The sequence below is a fragment of the Excalfactoria chinensis genome, chromosome 6 (genome assembly GCF_039878825.1).
Source record: "Excalfactoria chinensis isolate bCotChi1 chromosome 6, bCotChi1.hap2, whole genome shotgun sequence".
NCBI classification, from domain to species: Eukaryota; Metazoa; Chordata; class Aves; order Galliformes; family Phasianidae; genus Excalfactoria; species Excalfactoria chinensis.
Genome location: NC_092830.1, coordinates 18,137,509 through 18,154,476, shown reverse-complemented (window position 1 = coordinate 18,154,476; position 16,968 = coordinate 18,137,509). Strand labels below are relative to the sequence as shown.

The 16,968-nt window shown below is 39.4% G+C and overlaps 1 protein-coding gene across 3 annotated transcripts; it reads left to right on the top strand.

Moving 5' to 3' along the window:
* Positions 1-16,500, top strand: SAMD8 (sterile alpha motif domain containing 8). Of its 3 annotated transcripts, none has more exons than XM_072340281.1 (6): positions 1-209; positions 5,969-6,576; positions 8,360-8,455; positions 9,129-9,246; positions 10,100-10,250; positions 11,179-16,500. In XM_072340281.1, the coding sequence occupies exons 2-6, from the start codon at positions 5,996-5,998 to the stop codon at positions 11,481-11,483; spliced, it is 1,251 nt and encodes a 416-aa protein (XP_072196382.1). In that variant the 5' UTR covers positions 1-209; positions 5,969-5,995; the 3' UTR covers positions 11,484-16,500. The 3 variants fall into 3 exon arrangements, with proteins under 3 accessions (XP_072196382.1, XP_072196380.1, XP_072196381.1); XM_072340279.1 differs by having other exon boundaries at positions 4-209; positions 5,966-6,576; XM_072340280.1 differs by lacking the exon at positions 1-209 and adding an exon at positions 3,087-3,170.
* Positions 16,501-16,968: the final 468 nt, after the last annotated feature.

Genomic DNA, 16,968 nt, shown 5'->3' with positions numbered 1-16,968 from the left:
ACACGGAACCCCAACTCAACAAGACCCGACCGGAGAACGCAGCCACGCCGCCCGCCGCCCCGCCCCTTCCGCCGCCGTCGCGCGCCGCTTCCTGCCGGGGATGGGGTGGCTGCGGGGGCCGCCGCCGCCGCCGGAGGGAGGCAGGGCGGGCAGGAGCCGCTGCCGCCCCGGAGCTGGGTGCTGCGGCACGGCCGCTCTGCGCTGCTGAGGTGAGGCGAGGCGGGGCGGAGCACAGCAGTGGCGGTGGGACCGCGGGAGAAGGGTGGTTCCGTGGCGGTGTCTGCATCGCCCGCCCCGGGGCTCGCGTCGTCCGTGGGTGCCGGAGCCCGTCCGACCGCGGGGGCGCGTCTCCGGCACCGGGCTGCCGGTGCGGCCGCGAGAGGCGGCGGGCAGCGCTCACGGGCTGTGCGGCGGCGGAAAGGCTGAGCTGCGGGCGGGCTGCTCCCGGTGGGGGCCTGCGGTACGGGGCTCCGAGGGCCGGTGCGTGGTGGGTACGGGGCTCCGAGGACGCGGGTGCTGTGCTGGTAAAGCCCCTCGCGGAATGGTGGGCGGATGTGCCGGGAGGATTTTGGAGGGGTTAAGGCCGCGAGCTGAAAAAGTTGTGGCTGTGACACTGTCATCCATCCCTGGGTGCAGCGTTGGGTGGCTGTCGCTGCTCAGGGAGGTACTGCTGGGGCTGCGCATCTTTAAAAATCGGGTAAGTTTGGAACGCGAGAGCAGCGCTTACACGTGAAGGAAATGATTTGTAGGCTTGGAACAAGCAAAGGTGTTAAATCGTTGTGTTTTACGTTGTGGTCTTTTTGCTGCGTGTTTACCCAGAAGCGCAGTTAGAAGCACAGCGTGGCCTCGGAGCGGCCGTCCCTCAGGCTCGTGCCACCGCTGCTCCTCGTGCACTGCTTGGTGCTGCACTCATCAACGGCCGAGGGCCGGGAGCTGTGCTGCCCCTATACGTGATACTCACAGCCTCCCAAAGCTTCTGATTTCTTGCGTGTTTTAAAGCATTTAAAGTGAGGAAGACTGATCTTTGTTGGACTAGGGAGATCAGCTTGTCAGTGGTTGTCGAGAGGAAGAGCAGACACGGCTTGACTACAAATGCTGTTCTGATGTTAATGTGGATGGCGGGATTGTTTCTGTATTCCACTGTTTCCAGACAAGAGTGAGAGTGTGAGAAGAAAAGAGGTTAAAGAGGGGAAAGCAACAAACCTGAGTTGTTCTTGGAGCAGCTGGATGTGGGATTTCTTGAAGTTGGTGAAAAAAAAATCCTTGATTTCACATTTAGCATGTGAAATGTTCAAGGTCTTGCACAGATATCAACGAAATACCATGAGTTACATTCTAAGATAAGTGAAGTGGGGCAGTCAGTTACATGAAAGTCACTTGTGTGTGCCATGAATGATGGTGGCAGGATAGAAAATGTTATGTGAGCTGATTAGCAGATTAGGGGTGGAGATGATCTCGCTGTTCGCTTGAGTGTTGTACAGCCCATTTGGTTTAATGAGGTGCAGCAGTTGAGGTGCTGTATGTATTCTATTCAGCTGCTGAGCTGTATAATCGCACTTAGTGGTTCTCAAGACAAATGAGTTTAGCTTCCAGGATCACGTGTAATAGCTGCTGTCAGTTTTGCATGGAGGCATTCCATCAGTAGGGCTCTTTAAGCATATGGAGCTAATCTTTGCTTTTACCGTGTCAGTTCTTTATTTTCTACCGTGCAGCGCTTTCACTGAATCATTCTTGAAAAGCAGATCTTCCTTGGTGATCTAAGGCTTATAGTAAGCCAGACAGGTGTTAGTTTGTGAGACTTTGTATCTTGCCTTCCTACCTTGCAGTGAGATCTGTCAGAACAGTTGTAATGCTGCCGATAAGGTCACTTGGTAGAGATGTTTATGGAGCAACTCTGACAGCGACGTCACTCAGTAAAACTGAAAGCAGGATTTGCAGGAGCATTGCTGCATGTGAAGTTACTGTGGGCTCACTTCAGGAAGTCTGTCCCATTTCTCAACCTCAGAGTGCTCAGGGTTTTCGAAAAGAGACGGGGTGAGCAGCAGCAGCAGAGTATGCAACTGTTGTTGTGTGACAAGGGAGTGGTTCTCCATATTCCTTTTCCAGCACAGCAGTACCGACTGAGCATACAGGACAGCAGGCTCACCATGGCAGGCTGGCTCAGCATTAGCTACTGTTACTGGCTTTTCAGTGCAGCAGCAGAGCCCATGTCATGCCTATGTTCATGGAAATCTTTTCTCCAAAAATGTGAGATGTGGTGCTCCTCAGGCACCTGAGTCAGTGAGGGAGGCTGAACTGGGATTGCCTACATTCTGACTTCAGCTTGAAAACTATTGCAAAGAAATGTAGGTTACATCCCTTGAGATCTGATTGTTCTTCAGTCACCTTCCTAGAATTCTTCTCAAGGATGGCACAAATTGAAACTAACTGGGAATAACAATCAAGAAGTGTGACAGCAAGGGGTCACGGGCTGCCCGGCACGCAGTGAACACACAGCACCCTGCTAAGTCTCAGTTAACCCTTCTGCTGTGATGCTGGTGTACGTGATCCGCATCTCCATATCAGGTCTGTTGCCTCATGTTAGTGTAATGATACTGCTACTGTCTCTCAACAGTAGCAGGAACTTTCCACCTTTGTACCTCAATACAGTGACTCTGTGTCTGTGTGCTGGAGAAGTAATGGGCTTGGTGGTTAACTAAAGGTAATTTAGTGCAGGAAAACATGCTAGAACTGTGGGTAATAATTCTGAGAAATATGAGTTTTCTGTATCTAAATATGCATCTATTGCTCCTGCAGTAGTTCGCAGTTATGTTCATGCTGTTAATTGAGAGGCTGGAGAAGGAAAAGGGGAAATAGAACACATGATATGTACTGCTGATGGGCTGACTAAATATAAAGTCAACAGTAACAGGAAAGTAATCAACCAGCTCACTGCAGACATTGCTGATGTCAGGAGAAAAGTATATTTTGCCCTCTGACACTTAAGTCTGCGCTTGCTTAATGTTATTCATCTGTTCCTTTATCTGTTTTCGGAGATAAAACCCAGTAATATAGGAGGCTCTTGGTGCTTTCTTCCAAAAGGTGCATACAGTCATCTGTGTTGCTCTTCTGTTACACTGGTCAGTCACACAGTGCAGGCTGCTGGTGTTGGACTTCAGTGCAGACTCCATGTATGTATGCTTCATAATGTTTCCAAGTTAACAGAGGGATAAAAGAGATCACATAAAAGGCATGGGGAAAAAAATAAGGTTTCAAACTATCTCTGCTAATATTTCTGCTTCTGTCTTTTAAGCTAACGTTTTTCTTAAGCCTAGAAACGGAACAGTTTGGTATAGAGATCTGTGCTGTATTCCAGGTGCTAAGATTATTAGGAAAATGTACTTTTAACTGTGTAAAATATGAAAGTGGCACTGAATGCTTAGTTCAAAGGAGAGTGCAGCTTCTGAGTTGAAGGAAAATATCATGTCATCAAAAGTAAACTTAACTGCTGCTGTTCCACTGAAGTTAGCTATGAGTTATGTGGGATGGTTAACTTAGTGTTTTAAGTGCTATTTTTGCCTTTTCAGCTGGCTAAATGTCTTCTCTTTGGCAGCATTTGAAAGCAGGAGCAGGTGCTATCAGGTGCATCTTAAGTTGATGCAGACTTTCTCCCTGGTCTGCCCAGTAATTAATGACCTTTGATGTTTTGGGTTGTGCTTACTCAGTGTCGTGAGGTCACGTTTATTGCATGTCATGCAAGGGCTGATTTCTATTAATTAATTTATTCATTCATTTACATTTCTGGAATTCTACATGAAGAAACACTGAGTAGGTGTTGAGATTCTTTTACCAAAGGAACAGAATTCTTACTGGGTAAAGAGAGTTTCCTGCACTTGCCCTCTGAAGGTGTTTTGATTAGAAGGCAGGTCAGTAAAGCTGAGTGTGTTTTTGGTGAGTCTGAATTCACTGCTTTTGGAAAATATATGATGTTTACAGGCTTATAAAGGCACACATTAACACATGGGCATGCTTTATCTGTACTTCTAAATAGGGAAAGCTGGAAATTCTGATGAGCAACTTATTTTTGGTGTGGAGTAAATTTTAAGTATATCAAAAGATCAATTAACTATTCAGTAATTACAGAATGTTTCTTGTTTTGTAATAGCTATGGTTGATACAGTTCCTTTGAGCAAGATCTTCGGTAGTATTAAGTGAACAAATGAACAACTCTGCTCTTAAATGGAGAAGGAAGAATATGGTAGATGTGGAGACAAGTGATGGTTTGTGGATATTTTGGCAGCTGTTTAAATCAAGGTGTTAAGGATTATATACGTATTGACTGTATGTGGCCTGAGAAGTTAAATCTGTGCGTAACATACATGCTGTTTATGTACTATTCACAAGGAATATTTTAAGGAGTACCCTCCCTTGGGCCTTTTAAAGGGCAACAAGGGCAACTTTGAATTGTGCTCCCATTCTTCAGCTAAAATACTTCTTTTGCAATACTGGGAAATGTTGATGGACAAATGGAGTCTTTTCTGATACAGAAGAAAGTAGTGAGTGGTGCTGTTAGATTTACAGTGGAAGAAGTTGCACTCAGTCATTATAGGTGCTGCTTCTGGTGATGGGCATGGTACCTTTTTAAAAAGAAAAGTAGAAGTAAAGCTTGTGTGTGTGGAAGAGCTGAAAACTCTTGAATGTTTGTGTTGGGATCAGTGTCTATTTACTGTGTACAGAGGCTTAATATAATAGAAATGTTTAACAAACTATTTCCTGATCTTCCCTCTGAAGATCTTGAAAGATATGTAGTGTGTTTTGTACTGTTATGTGTTTTCTGAGATTTGGTTGATGTGATTGAAGCATTCTGGTTAATTACACTGCTTTTTCTCACAGGAAAGAGCTGTGAAACCATAGCTGTTTCTTAGACAGTAGCTGTACAAAAGCTACCAAGTATAAATTATGCACCAATCCATTCTGTACTGCTCTGAGTCTTAAATATTGAATAAGCTTTTAAATACTTTTATATCACTGGTAACATTACTATTTTTTTTTTTTCATATACTCTATGTAACATGTTGAGATGATGATGATTATTTTTTAACTGCACTAAATTATTTGTAGCGCTATGGACTAACCCCACAGTTTGAAGCTGTTATTCACATAGGGCCAGAGTGTTGCTACATTGTCTTCCCTTTTTAAACAATATTCTAGAGTTAAGAAAAGGATTACTGAGAAATTTGTATGAAGATAATACATTTTTTTCAATTTTTGATATGGTCTCTATTATGACCACTTCTAAATATATTTTGGATTAAAAAATGGTGCTTGGTTTCCAATGCTGTTATTTTAAGAGCATAAAATCCTAAATTATTTGCAAGCATCTATATTAATTACTCAGCTCATACATACATGTCTAAGTTGGACAACAGCACCATTAACATCCAGCTGAGGCAGCCCTGGTCAGCATGACTGTAATACCAAGCATTAGGTTTACTGGGGTGGGAATTCATGCTACCAAAGCTTTCGTTTGTATTTTAAAGCAGTGGCGTATGTTGGACCTGTGATATGCTATGTTAGCTATATTTCAGTTTTACTTGGTTGCTGGTTTTACTTCCCTCCTTAGTTTTTGGAGGTTCAAACAGTAGACAAGAATAATGATTAAGCTACTGTTTAATCTTTGTTTTTTGTTGACTAGTGTAATTCACGAACTCAGATTTTCATTTGTAACAAATAAAAGGCTGGTTAGATCTAGGAAGTATTCTCCTTCCGGGTGGCCTTACATTCCTAGGTAAGAACAAGTTAAACTTAATTTTACTAGAATGAAATTGTTTTAAATATTTACTTACCTAATACATTATGCCGGGTTTTTGGCCGGCACTTACATAAAACATCTTTGGCTAATTAAGCATCTAAGAATGCATGAAAGACTGATGTTCTAATAATCTGCAGTAAATATTGAGGTCTTGTCTCTTTCTCCAATGTAAAGCAGGTCAGTTTTACTGGTGGATAGAGAAGGATGATGGCAGGCAATAATCAGCTTTGCATTCAACGTTGGACAACCAAGAATGTGGCCAAGTGGCTGAAGGAAGAAGGCTTCTGTGAATACGTGGATATTTTGTGCAATAGACACAGACTAGATGGAATTACGTTGCTGACACTCACGGAGTATGATTTACGATCTCCTCCATTGGAAATCAAAATCCTGGGAGATATCAAAAGGCTAATGCTATCCATACGCAAGCTACAGAAGCAACATGTTGATGTGCTAGAAGAGCTGGGATACAACAGTGATAGTCACATCGGCACTGTGTGTGCTACTGTTGGCTCACTGCAGGGTGCAGATTGGTTTTGCAATGGTGAAGTACCTCGGGACTGTGATGGACCAATTACTGATTTGAATGGTGATCAGTATCAATATGCCAATGGAAAAAACAAACATTCAACAAGAAGACTGGACCCAGAGTACTGGAAGACAGTTTTAAGTTGTGTTTATGTCTTCATAGTGTTTGGCTTTACATCATTTGTTATGGTTATAGTACACGAGCGAGTACCTGACATGCAGACATATCCACCTCTACCAGACATATTTCTGGATAGGTAAGAAATTTTCTTTTATGACAAAGCAGTACGTTGATGTTTAAAGTGTGGGCTGCCTTTTTTTTCATTTTCAAAGTTTTGTATGTTCTTGAAGGTAGTTGTGCAAAATGGTAATGAGTGTAGTACATTCACTCCAGAAACTGAAACATGTTTCTGTTAGATGTAGGGTCATCACAGAAGAAAACAAATTGAGCTGTTATTCTATCCTGTTTATATTTAATTCTGTGTCTTTAATTGCAACATGGGAATTAATTATTCAATCTTCTCATTTTAGTAAAAAGGATGATGGTCAGCTGTCATAGGTAAGCAGCTGTTTGCTTTTCCTGAAATCCAGATGCTGCTATGAACCTTAGTATGTCATGCTATAGGCAAACTTTTGATGAAGGAATGTTCTGGTCTTAATTTTCAGGCTCTCTCTCAGTTGTGGCAGCCCACTGATGGCTGACTTTCTGGAGAAGATGTATGCTTTTTGCTTAGGGGAAGTTGGTAAACAAAGTGCCAGTGAGTGAGGAAACTGAAAGGGGATAGTATCGATACTGTATTTATGCTGTCTCCCCTCTATCAACTTACTGAATATTGCTTGGGGAAACTCTGAAGGAGACTGAACAAGCCAGCATCTTTATAAACCACATCTGTGTACTAGAACATTTTCATAACTTTAATCATGTCTGTGCATTTTGTTGGCATTAAACAATCAGTTTCAGTCAGAAAAGATATGCAGTAGCAAAGGTGAAATCTTAATCACTGACCAGAAATTCCGTAAGAGATAAATGCTCCCATTGAGGAATTGCACCACAGAGAATCTATGGCATGGAGATTTTCAAAAGACAAGTCAAACTTTCCAGAAGTCACGTCTCTGTGGCTTCATTCCTTTCAATGTTCATTTTTATTATCAGACTCGGTGAAGTCAGTAGGGATCTAATCCTTTGAGGCAGTGCACAGAATCTCTGTGAATTATATATAGCTCAGCCAGGATGGTCCTCATCAAACAAAGTGAAAGGGAATGAGAGCAGTGGCATTGCTGGATTTTGTTCCCAGGGCAAATTCCACAGTATTCAGTGGGTGAGAGGATGGAGGAGGTCAGAAAGCAGCAGCTCACTGAACAAAAGGAGGATCACAACTAATCTAAGCATTTGAGCAGTGCTTTGCTACCCCTTTGTACCAAAGGGAACACACAACTGAGAACTGATAGTCTCTGTTTTGGTGAGGATGTAGAGTGGAAATCATTAGTGCAACATGTATGCAAGAAAGTATTGAATCTTTTGGTCAGCTGGGCTAGATGATTTGCATATAGTGATTATCACTGAAATCTACCTTTGAAAGGAATTTATACTTGCCCTAATGCTTTCTCTTGTAGTTCTGTTTCATTACAAGTACTTATGGTTTTAAGCTTTGAAGCATTTCATTACTTGTGTTGACATGCCATTCTTACAAGCATAAGCAGCGTAATTGGCATGATGCAAGTTTGTTTCAGAATGGTTTGTAGAGAAACAATGGTAAAGGAACACATCCTGTTAGTAAATCATGTAAATTTTCTTTTGTTTGGTGAATTCAATGTAAATGTTTCCTGAAAATGCAGGAGATAATTTAATTACAAGATAATTAAAATTATATTTAACACAGTCTGACTATAATTGTGATTGTAGTTTAAACTACTGTAAGAGTAATGCAAGTTAGTTTTGTAGATAGAACCTTATGTGGTTTGTTGTTTTGTTTTAATATTGAGACTAGAAAGAAAAATTAAGCATTTGTATTAAACTTTTCTTGGTTCATCTTTTTTTAGCGTCCCAAGGATACCATGGGCATTTGCTATGACTGAAGTATGTGGTGTAATTCTTTGCTACATTTGGCTGTTGGTTCTTCTGCTTCATAAACACAGGTACAGTGTATTTATTCATGGCAAGTAACTGGTAATGTGATTTAGAGGAAGGAGTGTTACTAGAATTTTGAGGACTGTTTAAGACTTTAGAATTAATAACATGTAAATTTCTAATATGTTGTTAGAATAGAGTGGATTTAATCAAGAAGGTTGAGTTGCAAAAATTATGGAGCAATCTGAATTTATTTTTCTATCAGGTTTGCAGATAATTTCCTGCAGAGCATGCATATTTCTGGGACTCACCATTATATATTCTCATGCTGTAACAATTCTGTTCATTCTGAGAATGAAATTCCACAGGATGGCTGAGCCAGCCTACGTGTTTGTTGCCACTGGAGATATAGTAGAAAACTCATTTGTGTGCACCTATTTATAAGTTAACTTTTTAACCATTTTGTTTATTTTTATCAGTTCATCAACAGAAGACATGAGTGCCAAAGCCAGTACAAGTGCAGCTAATGTAAATGCAGAGGAGTGGGGCTGTAGGGCTTTTGTTAGCTTGCTCCACTGTCTCACACTGTCATGTGGAATATTGCCTTTATGGTGCTGCTTACAATTAAAATCCAGTGATTTGGAGCTTCCTGGGAATTAAGCTGCAGTGGCAGAAAATGTTATACACAAAAAATACAATATATTGGGATTCTTACTATCAGTTTCTGTGTATTCTTCCCAGATCTATACTTCTGCGAAGGCTGTGCAGCCTTATGGGGACAGTATTCTTACTACGTTGCGTTACAATGTTTGTTACCTCACTCTCTGTGCCAGGCCAGCACTTGCAGTGTACTGGAAAGGTAAAAGCATGAAATGCTTCAAATTTTCTCCTGTTTTCTTTTTAAAAAGATTTTTTTTTAAATGTTATTTAAGTTGTGATAAAGGTGATTGTGGCTAACATGTTAGATGTATGTTGGTAAAATCAGCGTGTTTCTTGTCCTCTCTGCACCCCTTCATTCATTCCCATTATGCAGGTGTTAAACCTGTAGGAGTCTTTGAAACTTGTTGTTTCTGAAGGAGAGTCACTTGGTAAAGGGAGAAGAAGAACTATTAAAAATATTTCACAATATCAACTGGAGAGAATCTTTCAAAGAAATATGCACATAAAGCCTTGACTTAGAAAATCTGAAGGTGGAGTGTCATGGTTTTGTAATTTTTGCTATTGCTTGCAATGACATGGAGTAATCACTTCCTCATCTTGTTGAGTGCATGGTTTTGTACAAAATGTTAGTGTTCTAAGAAGAAATATTCCACTGAATGTGGGATTTCATATTTTTATCCTAGCTTCTAGTTAGGAGTTGGAGCTGAATATTGGAAGATTGACAGTGACACAGTATGAGCTAGAATATATTCAGGGAAAAAAAACAAGTGTCACTTGGTGGTATGTAACCAACTTGCAACAAAATACTTGCTCTAAATACCAGAATTAATCAGAGGCACTAATTTCCATTACTAATGGAACTCACCACCACAATAAAAGACAATGATGTGCTATCCTGTATTTTAATAAAAGACCCCAAAGAATCAATTCTACTAACCACACGTAGTACTATACAGCTAACTTCTAGTTATCTGTGGTATAACTTGAAGAATGTATTGTTTGTGCTGGGTAGGAACTTATTAAAGGTAAATGTTATGGTTTTTTACACACAGTTGTACGGCAATGTTTGGGCAAAACTCCAGCGGGCATTTGCAATATGGAGTGGCTTTGGAATGACTCTTACTGGAGTACATACATGTGGAGATTATATGTTCAGTGGCCACACTGTTGTCTTGACCATGCTCAACTTCTTTGTCACAGAATGTAAGTACACAGTGTCAATATTTAAATGTCCTAAAGTGCTAAGAGTTTGTACTGCTTGCTGTCAACCAAAGGTGCACAAGTGTAAATACTTAAATGTCCTTAAGTGTTCTTTGCTGCTTGTCGTCAGCCAAAGGCATGGAGAGTAACATTGAAGTTAACAAATTCAGATCCTCTGCTTTTTCTCTGGTTTGTGGTAATTCAGTTGCAGACAGAAAAGGAACAGCACCACATCAATTAATGAAAGGATAAATAGGATACATCTGAAAAGACAAGCAAGCCAAGAAATTAGAAAGGTTTTGTAGCTTGCTTCTGGAGAATACTAGGGAAGTTATTAATGATTTTCTGTTCCCCTTATACACTTCCCTTGATATCTGTCAGCAATCTGTCAGTAAAATCTTAGGCTAGGTGTGCCTTTGGTACAATCCACAAATATGAAATACCAAACCTCGCATAAGTGTGAATATATGAAAGAGTTCTCTCCTTCTGTAAATATGAACTGTGATTTGATGCAGTATATAGCAATCTAAGATAGTCTGAGTTCATGCTCAAGGGAATGACTGGAATAACAGAAAAATCTATACTTCGTGATAATTTTCTCCCTAATGCATAGAACAGGCATTTTCATTAACGGAAGCTGTTGGGACTAAGCTCTGCTTTGCATGCTCCTAAAGCATTTTAGGATACTTGGCTAACTCAGAAAAGAATGACAGCTGTATTTGTAAAGCATTAATGAAATGATTGACATGTATAACGTGTTTGCACTGGATTTATTTGATGTGTGAAGCATAAACAAGATGAAGACAATAATTTCATACTTTTTTAGATGAAAAAAACAAACAAACACTGCTTATAAAATTACTGGATCTAGGCCTGGATTGAGTAATGACCCAGGGTTTTGAGACACTCAAGACACTTTGTTTTCTCCTAGATACACCAAGGAGCTGGAACTTCTTACACACCTTGTCTTGGGTCCTCAACCTCTTTGGAATCTTCTTCATTTTGGCTGCACATGAACATTATTCTATAGATGTCTTCATTGCCTTTTACATCACTACAAGACTCTTTCTGTATTACCACACATTGGCTAATACTAGAGCGTATCAACAGAGTAGGAGAGCGAGGATCTGGTTTCCAATGTTTTCTTTTTTTGAATGCAACGTTAATGGTACTGTTCCCAATGAGTACTGCTGGCCATTTTCAAAACCTACAATAATGAAAAGACTGATTGGCTGAAGAGTGTGTGGGTCAGTTCAGATTTTTATGAAGTGTTATGTCTAAGACCCTACAAGGCTAGCTGGAGGGGTTATGAAGTACTGTCTTTTCATTCCGTGGCCACCGCCTCCTTGTCTTGTTTCTTAGATTCTTAGCCATAGAATGGGGTTGCCACACTTCACAGGGATGTGTTCTGTTGTTGCTTTAAGAGAAAACAATGCAGGGCCTGGTAGAGAGGCAGTTAGCAAGTCCTGAATGTGAACCAGAATACTGTTACCCTTAGTAAGGTTCTGTGTGAATGTTTAAGTAACTTTAACCTCAAATGTGTGCTTGTACTGAATACGATATACCCTTTACAGGCTCGGTTAATCTTCATTCCCTGACATGCCATCTTTTCTGTACACTGACTAAAAATTTAGGACTTTATGATGACTTTCTTTTAAAACAGTCATAAATTTAATAATTGAAACAAACTGTGTGTGCTTAAAGATTGAGGAGTACTGTGTCATAATGAGGAAAGCAATATAGTTCATGCTAAAAGGGTCTCTTAACTGTTATTATTTAATAACGAGTCTTAAGGTGTAACTGACAATATAAATGGTCTGCATATGGATTGCCAAAAATGAAAGTCTGCCTTGTGGCTATGCAGTGATGCTGTCTGGTTTGGTTTTGTTTTTTTTCAATGAGAGCTTACTTAGTCTAGTCTATCGGTCATCTGTATAGTTATTCTAGCACTGGGAAGTCTTCCCTTTTGTTCTAAATAAATTAGTTAAAGTAATTGCTACAGACACTGAAAGCAGAGTTAATTTAGCTCTAGCACGTTTAAAGCCACAGCATAACTTTTCTGTGTGGTTTTCATTGCTTTTTATACTCAGACCAGTGCATGCTTTTTAGGAGCAGCTCTTTAACGCTGGAAGAACAGAACAGTTCCACATATCTTACTGTCCCATAAATGGATGGGGAAAATGCATGTAGTAACCGTTTCAAGAGGAGTAATAGTAGTGAGTTTGGAAGTAGTGCTCATATTGATGTGCATTGTAGCATTCTGGTGTCAACAATATGGTGAATAACTCTGGATATGCAAACACCATACGTTTTATATATGTATATAGGCATACAGTGTATATGTTCTTCTAACATACGTGAAAGAGACTAGTTCTTAATTAAGTTGCTCATTTGGTACTCTGAAAGATAGAATTACCATAAGCAGTTGAGTTTCAGTTGTTTAAAAAATAGCATGCTCCTTAATGTGAAAGCAAGGATAAGGATTACGTGGTGATCTCTTACGCAGTGGTTTGTAAGTGGGCAACACTAACATTGTCTGTAGAGGCTTGAAACGCATTTATTCTCAATGAAAGCTGGTAGGTAAAAGGTGCAAGCATAAAAGTGATGGAGCCATTTTAATCTGTTGTTGCAATTTCAGAATAGGTGGTATGTCATGACCTAAGACAGCCTTGGAAAGCAGCATGAATTAGTTCTGGCTTAGTTCAAACTGTCTTGATGACCATTATGTCTGCATAAAGAAGAATCCTTTTTGGAATTTTGCACTTCTCTGCAGTGTATTTCTTTCATAAACCTGGATTACACTGTTTGACCATCACAAGCTCTTTGTGATGTATTACTTGTGTAAAATAATTTAGCTCCTTTTTCACAGAGAAACCGTACATCTTAAAGTATCTCTGCCACCTGCATTGAGTACACATACATCATGCTATTCTGCAGACTTTATATTTGTAACATTCCAATGTTTAGTAAAATTTCAAGAATACTGTATTGTTCAGTGTGCTGTAGCCTAGTGGCTCTTGCCATCCAGATTGATGAAATATGTTTGCACTTAAGGGGAAAAAAGATTTAGACTATTACTTGCTGTCCTTACCTTTCTGATTTGAGAATGGCAATTTGAACATTCCTTTTGAGACTTTATAATCAAAGATCTCTGTTTGTTAACTTAAATTTATCTTTGCAATAGACGTGTGCTTATGAACGCTGTTTTTTTGTTTTTTTTTAAAACTCTAGGAAAGGATCTGTTCTCAGGATGTGCAGGGTTGTATTCTGAAATCCCATGTGTGGAGGTGTGTGCTATTAGACTTGCAAAGCCGTTGATTCTGACAAGAAACAAGTCAGTGCTAGCTGGCACAGCTGTGTCTAGGCTGAAAAAAATATTCTGCAATTTAGGCACGCAGGAGAATTTTCAAGTGCAGCCCCGTGTAACAATGTTTACATAAAGTACAGCTATCATTTCAATGCTTTTTAAAATGAAGTTTGCATTCTTCGAAACATAAGGCTTCTCTTTTTGTTCTAATTTAATTTTTCAGATTCTTTTAAGTAAATCCATGTTTTAAATCACCATTGCCTATCAGTGTTCTTTAAAGGAAGCTTGTTCTTCTGTTCAAGCTGTTTTGCTTGCTGCTAAATATCTGAGATCAGTAATAAGTAGAGGTTGGTTTGGTGAGAACTGAAGTGCATTGAAACACTGCCCAGGTAACTGTGCTCTTCTGTCTTAGAAGTTGATTTTGTCTATCTGTAAACACAGAAGAGGAAAGTTTGAAATTGATAGAAGACACAAATTCTGATTTCATGCATTATAAGATTACAGTCAATCTAAAGAACTGGTAGTGAAAGTTTTATTGTTAATGAGGTGGAAACAAGTTGCAAATGACTGACAGGCTTAAAATTCTGTACCTCTTTTTTTGCAGAGTCAGTGTTTAAAAAGCGTTTTGCTGCTTCTCTGCTGCTGAGAAGCCTTTTTGAGGAAATGCAGCAGAGCATCACTGAGACTTGGATTTAATGCTAAATATGTTGAGGGCTTTCTGTCCTCCTTTGCATTGGTGCACCAGTCTCTTTGCTCTTTCAGCTGGCTGCATCCCTTATGTGCCAAGTCATCTTCTGTTGTCTGTGGGAATACCCCCTTGCTTCTTTTTTCTAGCAGCTTTGGAAATCTAGTAATACTTGGAACTTGGAAATAGTCTTAAGATCTTCCTTGTTACTGCTTTGGTGTTATATGTGTGGGGAATGTCTGAAAATAAGTATGTGTGTACACAGACCTGAAGGTGATAGGCACAGCCACTCACTCATCTTCCATGTACCTTATGACATAGCTTCTTAGAATGCCCTTCCTGGACTTCAGGTGTTCTTGAATAACAATATTAAAAACTTATGTATGTGTTAATTGTTTTATGTCCTTTGGCAAACAAGATAACACTAATGCAGAGCTTTGTTATGGAAATGTAGGTAGGCCTGAAGTTTCAAATGCTCAAAACTAGCAGGAATTGGATCCTGTAAGTATACTGCTCATGGTGAAGCAAATGGTAGGATTAAATGTGTAAGCAAATCATTAAATATTCTGATTTTAGTGAGGGTTGTCAGTTTAGTTTAAGCATTTCCATGGATTAGGTCAAGTGCATCCTGTGTATGATGAAGTAATGGGAGTAGGTAGTGTCACCTTTTTTTTTTTAGTTTTTCCTTTTTTCCTTTTCCTTATCTGCCATCAAAGAAAACATTCCAGTAGAATTTCCAACAATTTTGTAACTGTCTTAAGAGAGAACAACGTTTTTAAAAAAAATAAAAGAATAAAATATTCAGAAGAGAAAAACATGTTAAATGCTATGAAGAAATACTTGGAATCCTCCAACGAGCGCTGAAGTGCAGTTTCCTATGATCTCATTTTCTGTATGAGGACACTTTGTGTAGTTTCTCATGTAGTACCAAAGAAAATATTTAAAGAAAAGATGGGAGGGTAGAACTCAGGCATCAAAATAAGTCTTTTGCAGCAATTAGCATCTCCTTGGTGTTGATTTATTATTATTATTATTATTTTTTAATGCAACACTTGCACACGTAGGTGCTTTGCTTACCCATTACCATTTAGCTAGGTTTTTGGTCTACTAAAGTCCACTGAGGTTTTCAAGCATCAAAACTATTGTGGAGCTGAAATGTAATCATTAAGCATCCAGTTGAAGAAATAGAAGATGTCTTGGAGGAAAAAAAGAAAAAGTAGATTTTTTTGGATGTGAAGCAAAAGAGGAGTAGTCAGTTATAAGTGACAAATAGTATTTCATCTGTCCAGTCCATGTAGTTTATACTGTAAAGCTGTGGAGTTTGCTGGAATTTGCATTTGGATTATTTCTGTGGCTTTTGGATTTTACTTTTTTAGTAATCTGAGATTCCTTTATAAAAAAAACTTGACCTGCAACTACAGAGGACACCAAAATCTTTAAGTAGGAAGTCAATTCGCAGAACTCCTAGCAGTGAGCCAGCTTGTCCTCTGAATTATTTTGTGCATATAGACTATGAAACAAGGATTAATTATTAGACCACTGATGATTAATAGGCTTCACTCTTTCTGATGCATCTTTGACATTGTCACTTTTTTAATTGAAACTGTGTTTCTTGGGGGAGGAGTGGAAAAATGGCCTTTGAAGCGATTGTGCAGATGTCTTGCTTGTTGTATTGAGAAAAGCATCCAAAAAACCCTCACAGCCCTTCAAGCACTATACTGTTGTGAACTCTGAACTTTGCTTATAGCAGTTTCCTGGATACTTACTGTTTGTATCTTGAGAAAGGTGCAGTGAGCATTATGTACATAATTCAGTCACATGCATGTTTTTTAAAGCCAGTTTGTAATAGGTGTGTAAGGACGTCAGATGATGAATGTGGAGGACAATAACTTGATGTGTTAGCCCAGTGATTATGTAGTTAAAGACAATATGTGACTTGGTATTGCTGTCTCTTTGAATTTGGTTTTGTCAAATATGAAACATTTGTCACATGTGAGTAAGCACAAACTGCATCGTGCGTGTTCCTTAACATAATAGGGATACAGGAAAATGCGTTTTCACACTGAGCAGTTACTTTAATTTGCCTATCATGGAGAAAATAGTATTATGTAATGGCTAGAAGGTATGCCAGTGAAGTTTGAAGCAAGTGCTGTAAATAAGTAAATATTGTTTGATTATAAACTCAGATTGAATTAATATATTGTTTTATATCTTTGTTGTATTAAAACATATTTAAAAGTATTAAAATAAAATATTTGAAAGATGGCAAATGTTTGTTTTACTTCATGTGTGAAACGGTGGCTTTGTTCTCTCTGTTAGTGCTGTGACCATAGAAGTATACCTGAGTAGTCTGGGGTGTAGGTTTGCTTTTTTCCCACAGCTATGTTCTACTGATGTAGAACTACTACTGGTGTCCAGCTGAAACACTTCCATTAGCATCAGGCCAGGTGCACTTTAACGTACTCAACAGCTGTAAAGCTCTTTGTTTACCTCCCTCAGAATTATATAGTCTCGATCAACCTGATAATTAAGAGAGTCCTTAATAAGAAACCCTTTGTCACTGTGTTATTATTAGTAGTTCAAGAGGGGGTTCAAAAAAAGAAATGGATGTGGCAGTACACCTTTCTGTACAAAACAAAACTTGCATGGAGAAAGGGGAACTGGAGGCAGTAAGGCCCAGTACACCAGTGGCAGTGTGGTTACTGTATCCATTGCTCTAATGTTCTGGG

Bases quoted from the DNA above. Each gene is read 5' to 3' on its own strand.
- SAMD8 (XM_072340281.1), top strand. From the start codon at position 5,996: ATGATGGCAGGCAATAATCAGCTTTGCATTCAACGTTGGACAACCAAG. The intron at 8,456-9,128 runs GTACAGTGTATT...TATTCTTCCCAG, and splicing joins CTTCTGCTTCATAAACACAG to ATCTATACTTCTGCGAAGGC. The intron at 10,251-11,178 runs GTAAGTACACAG...GTTTTCTCCTAG, and splicing joins CAACTTCTTTGTCACAGAAT to ATACACCAAGGAGCTGGAAC.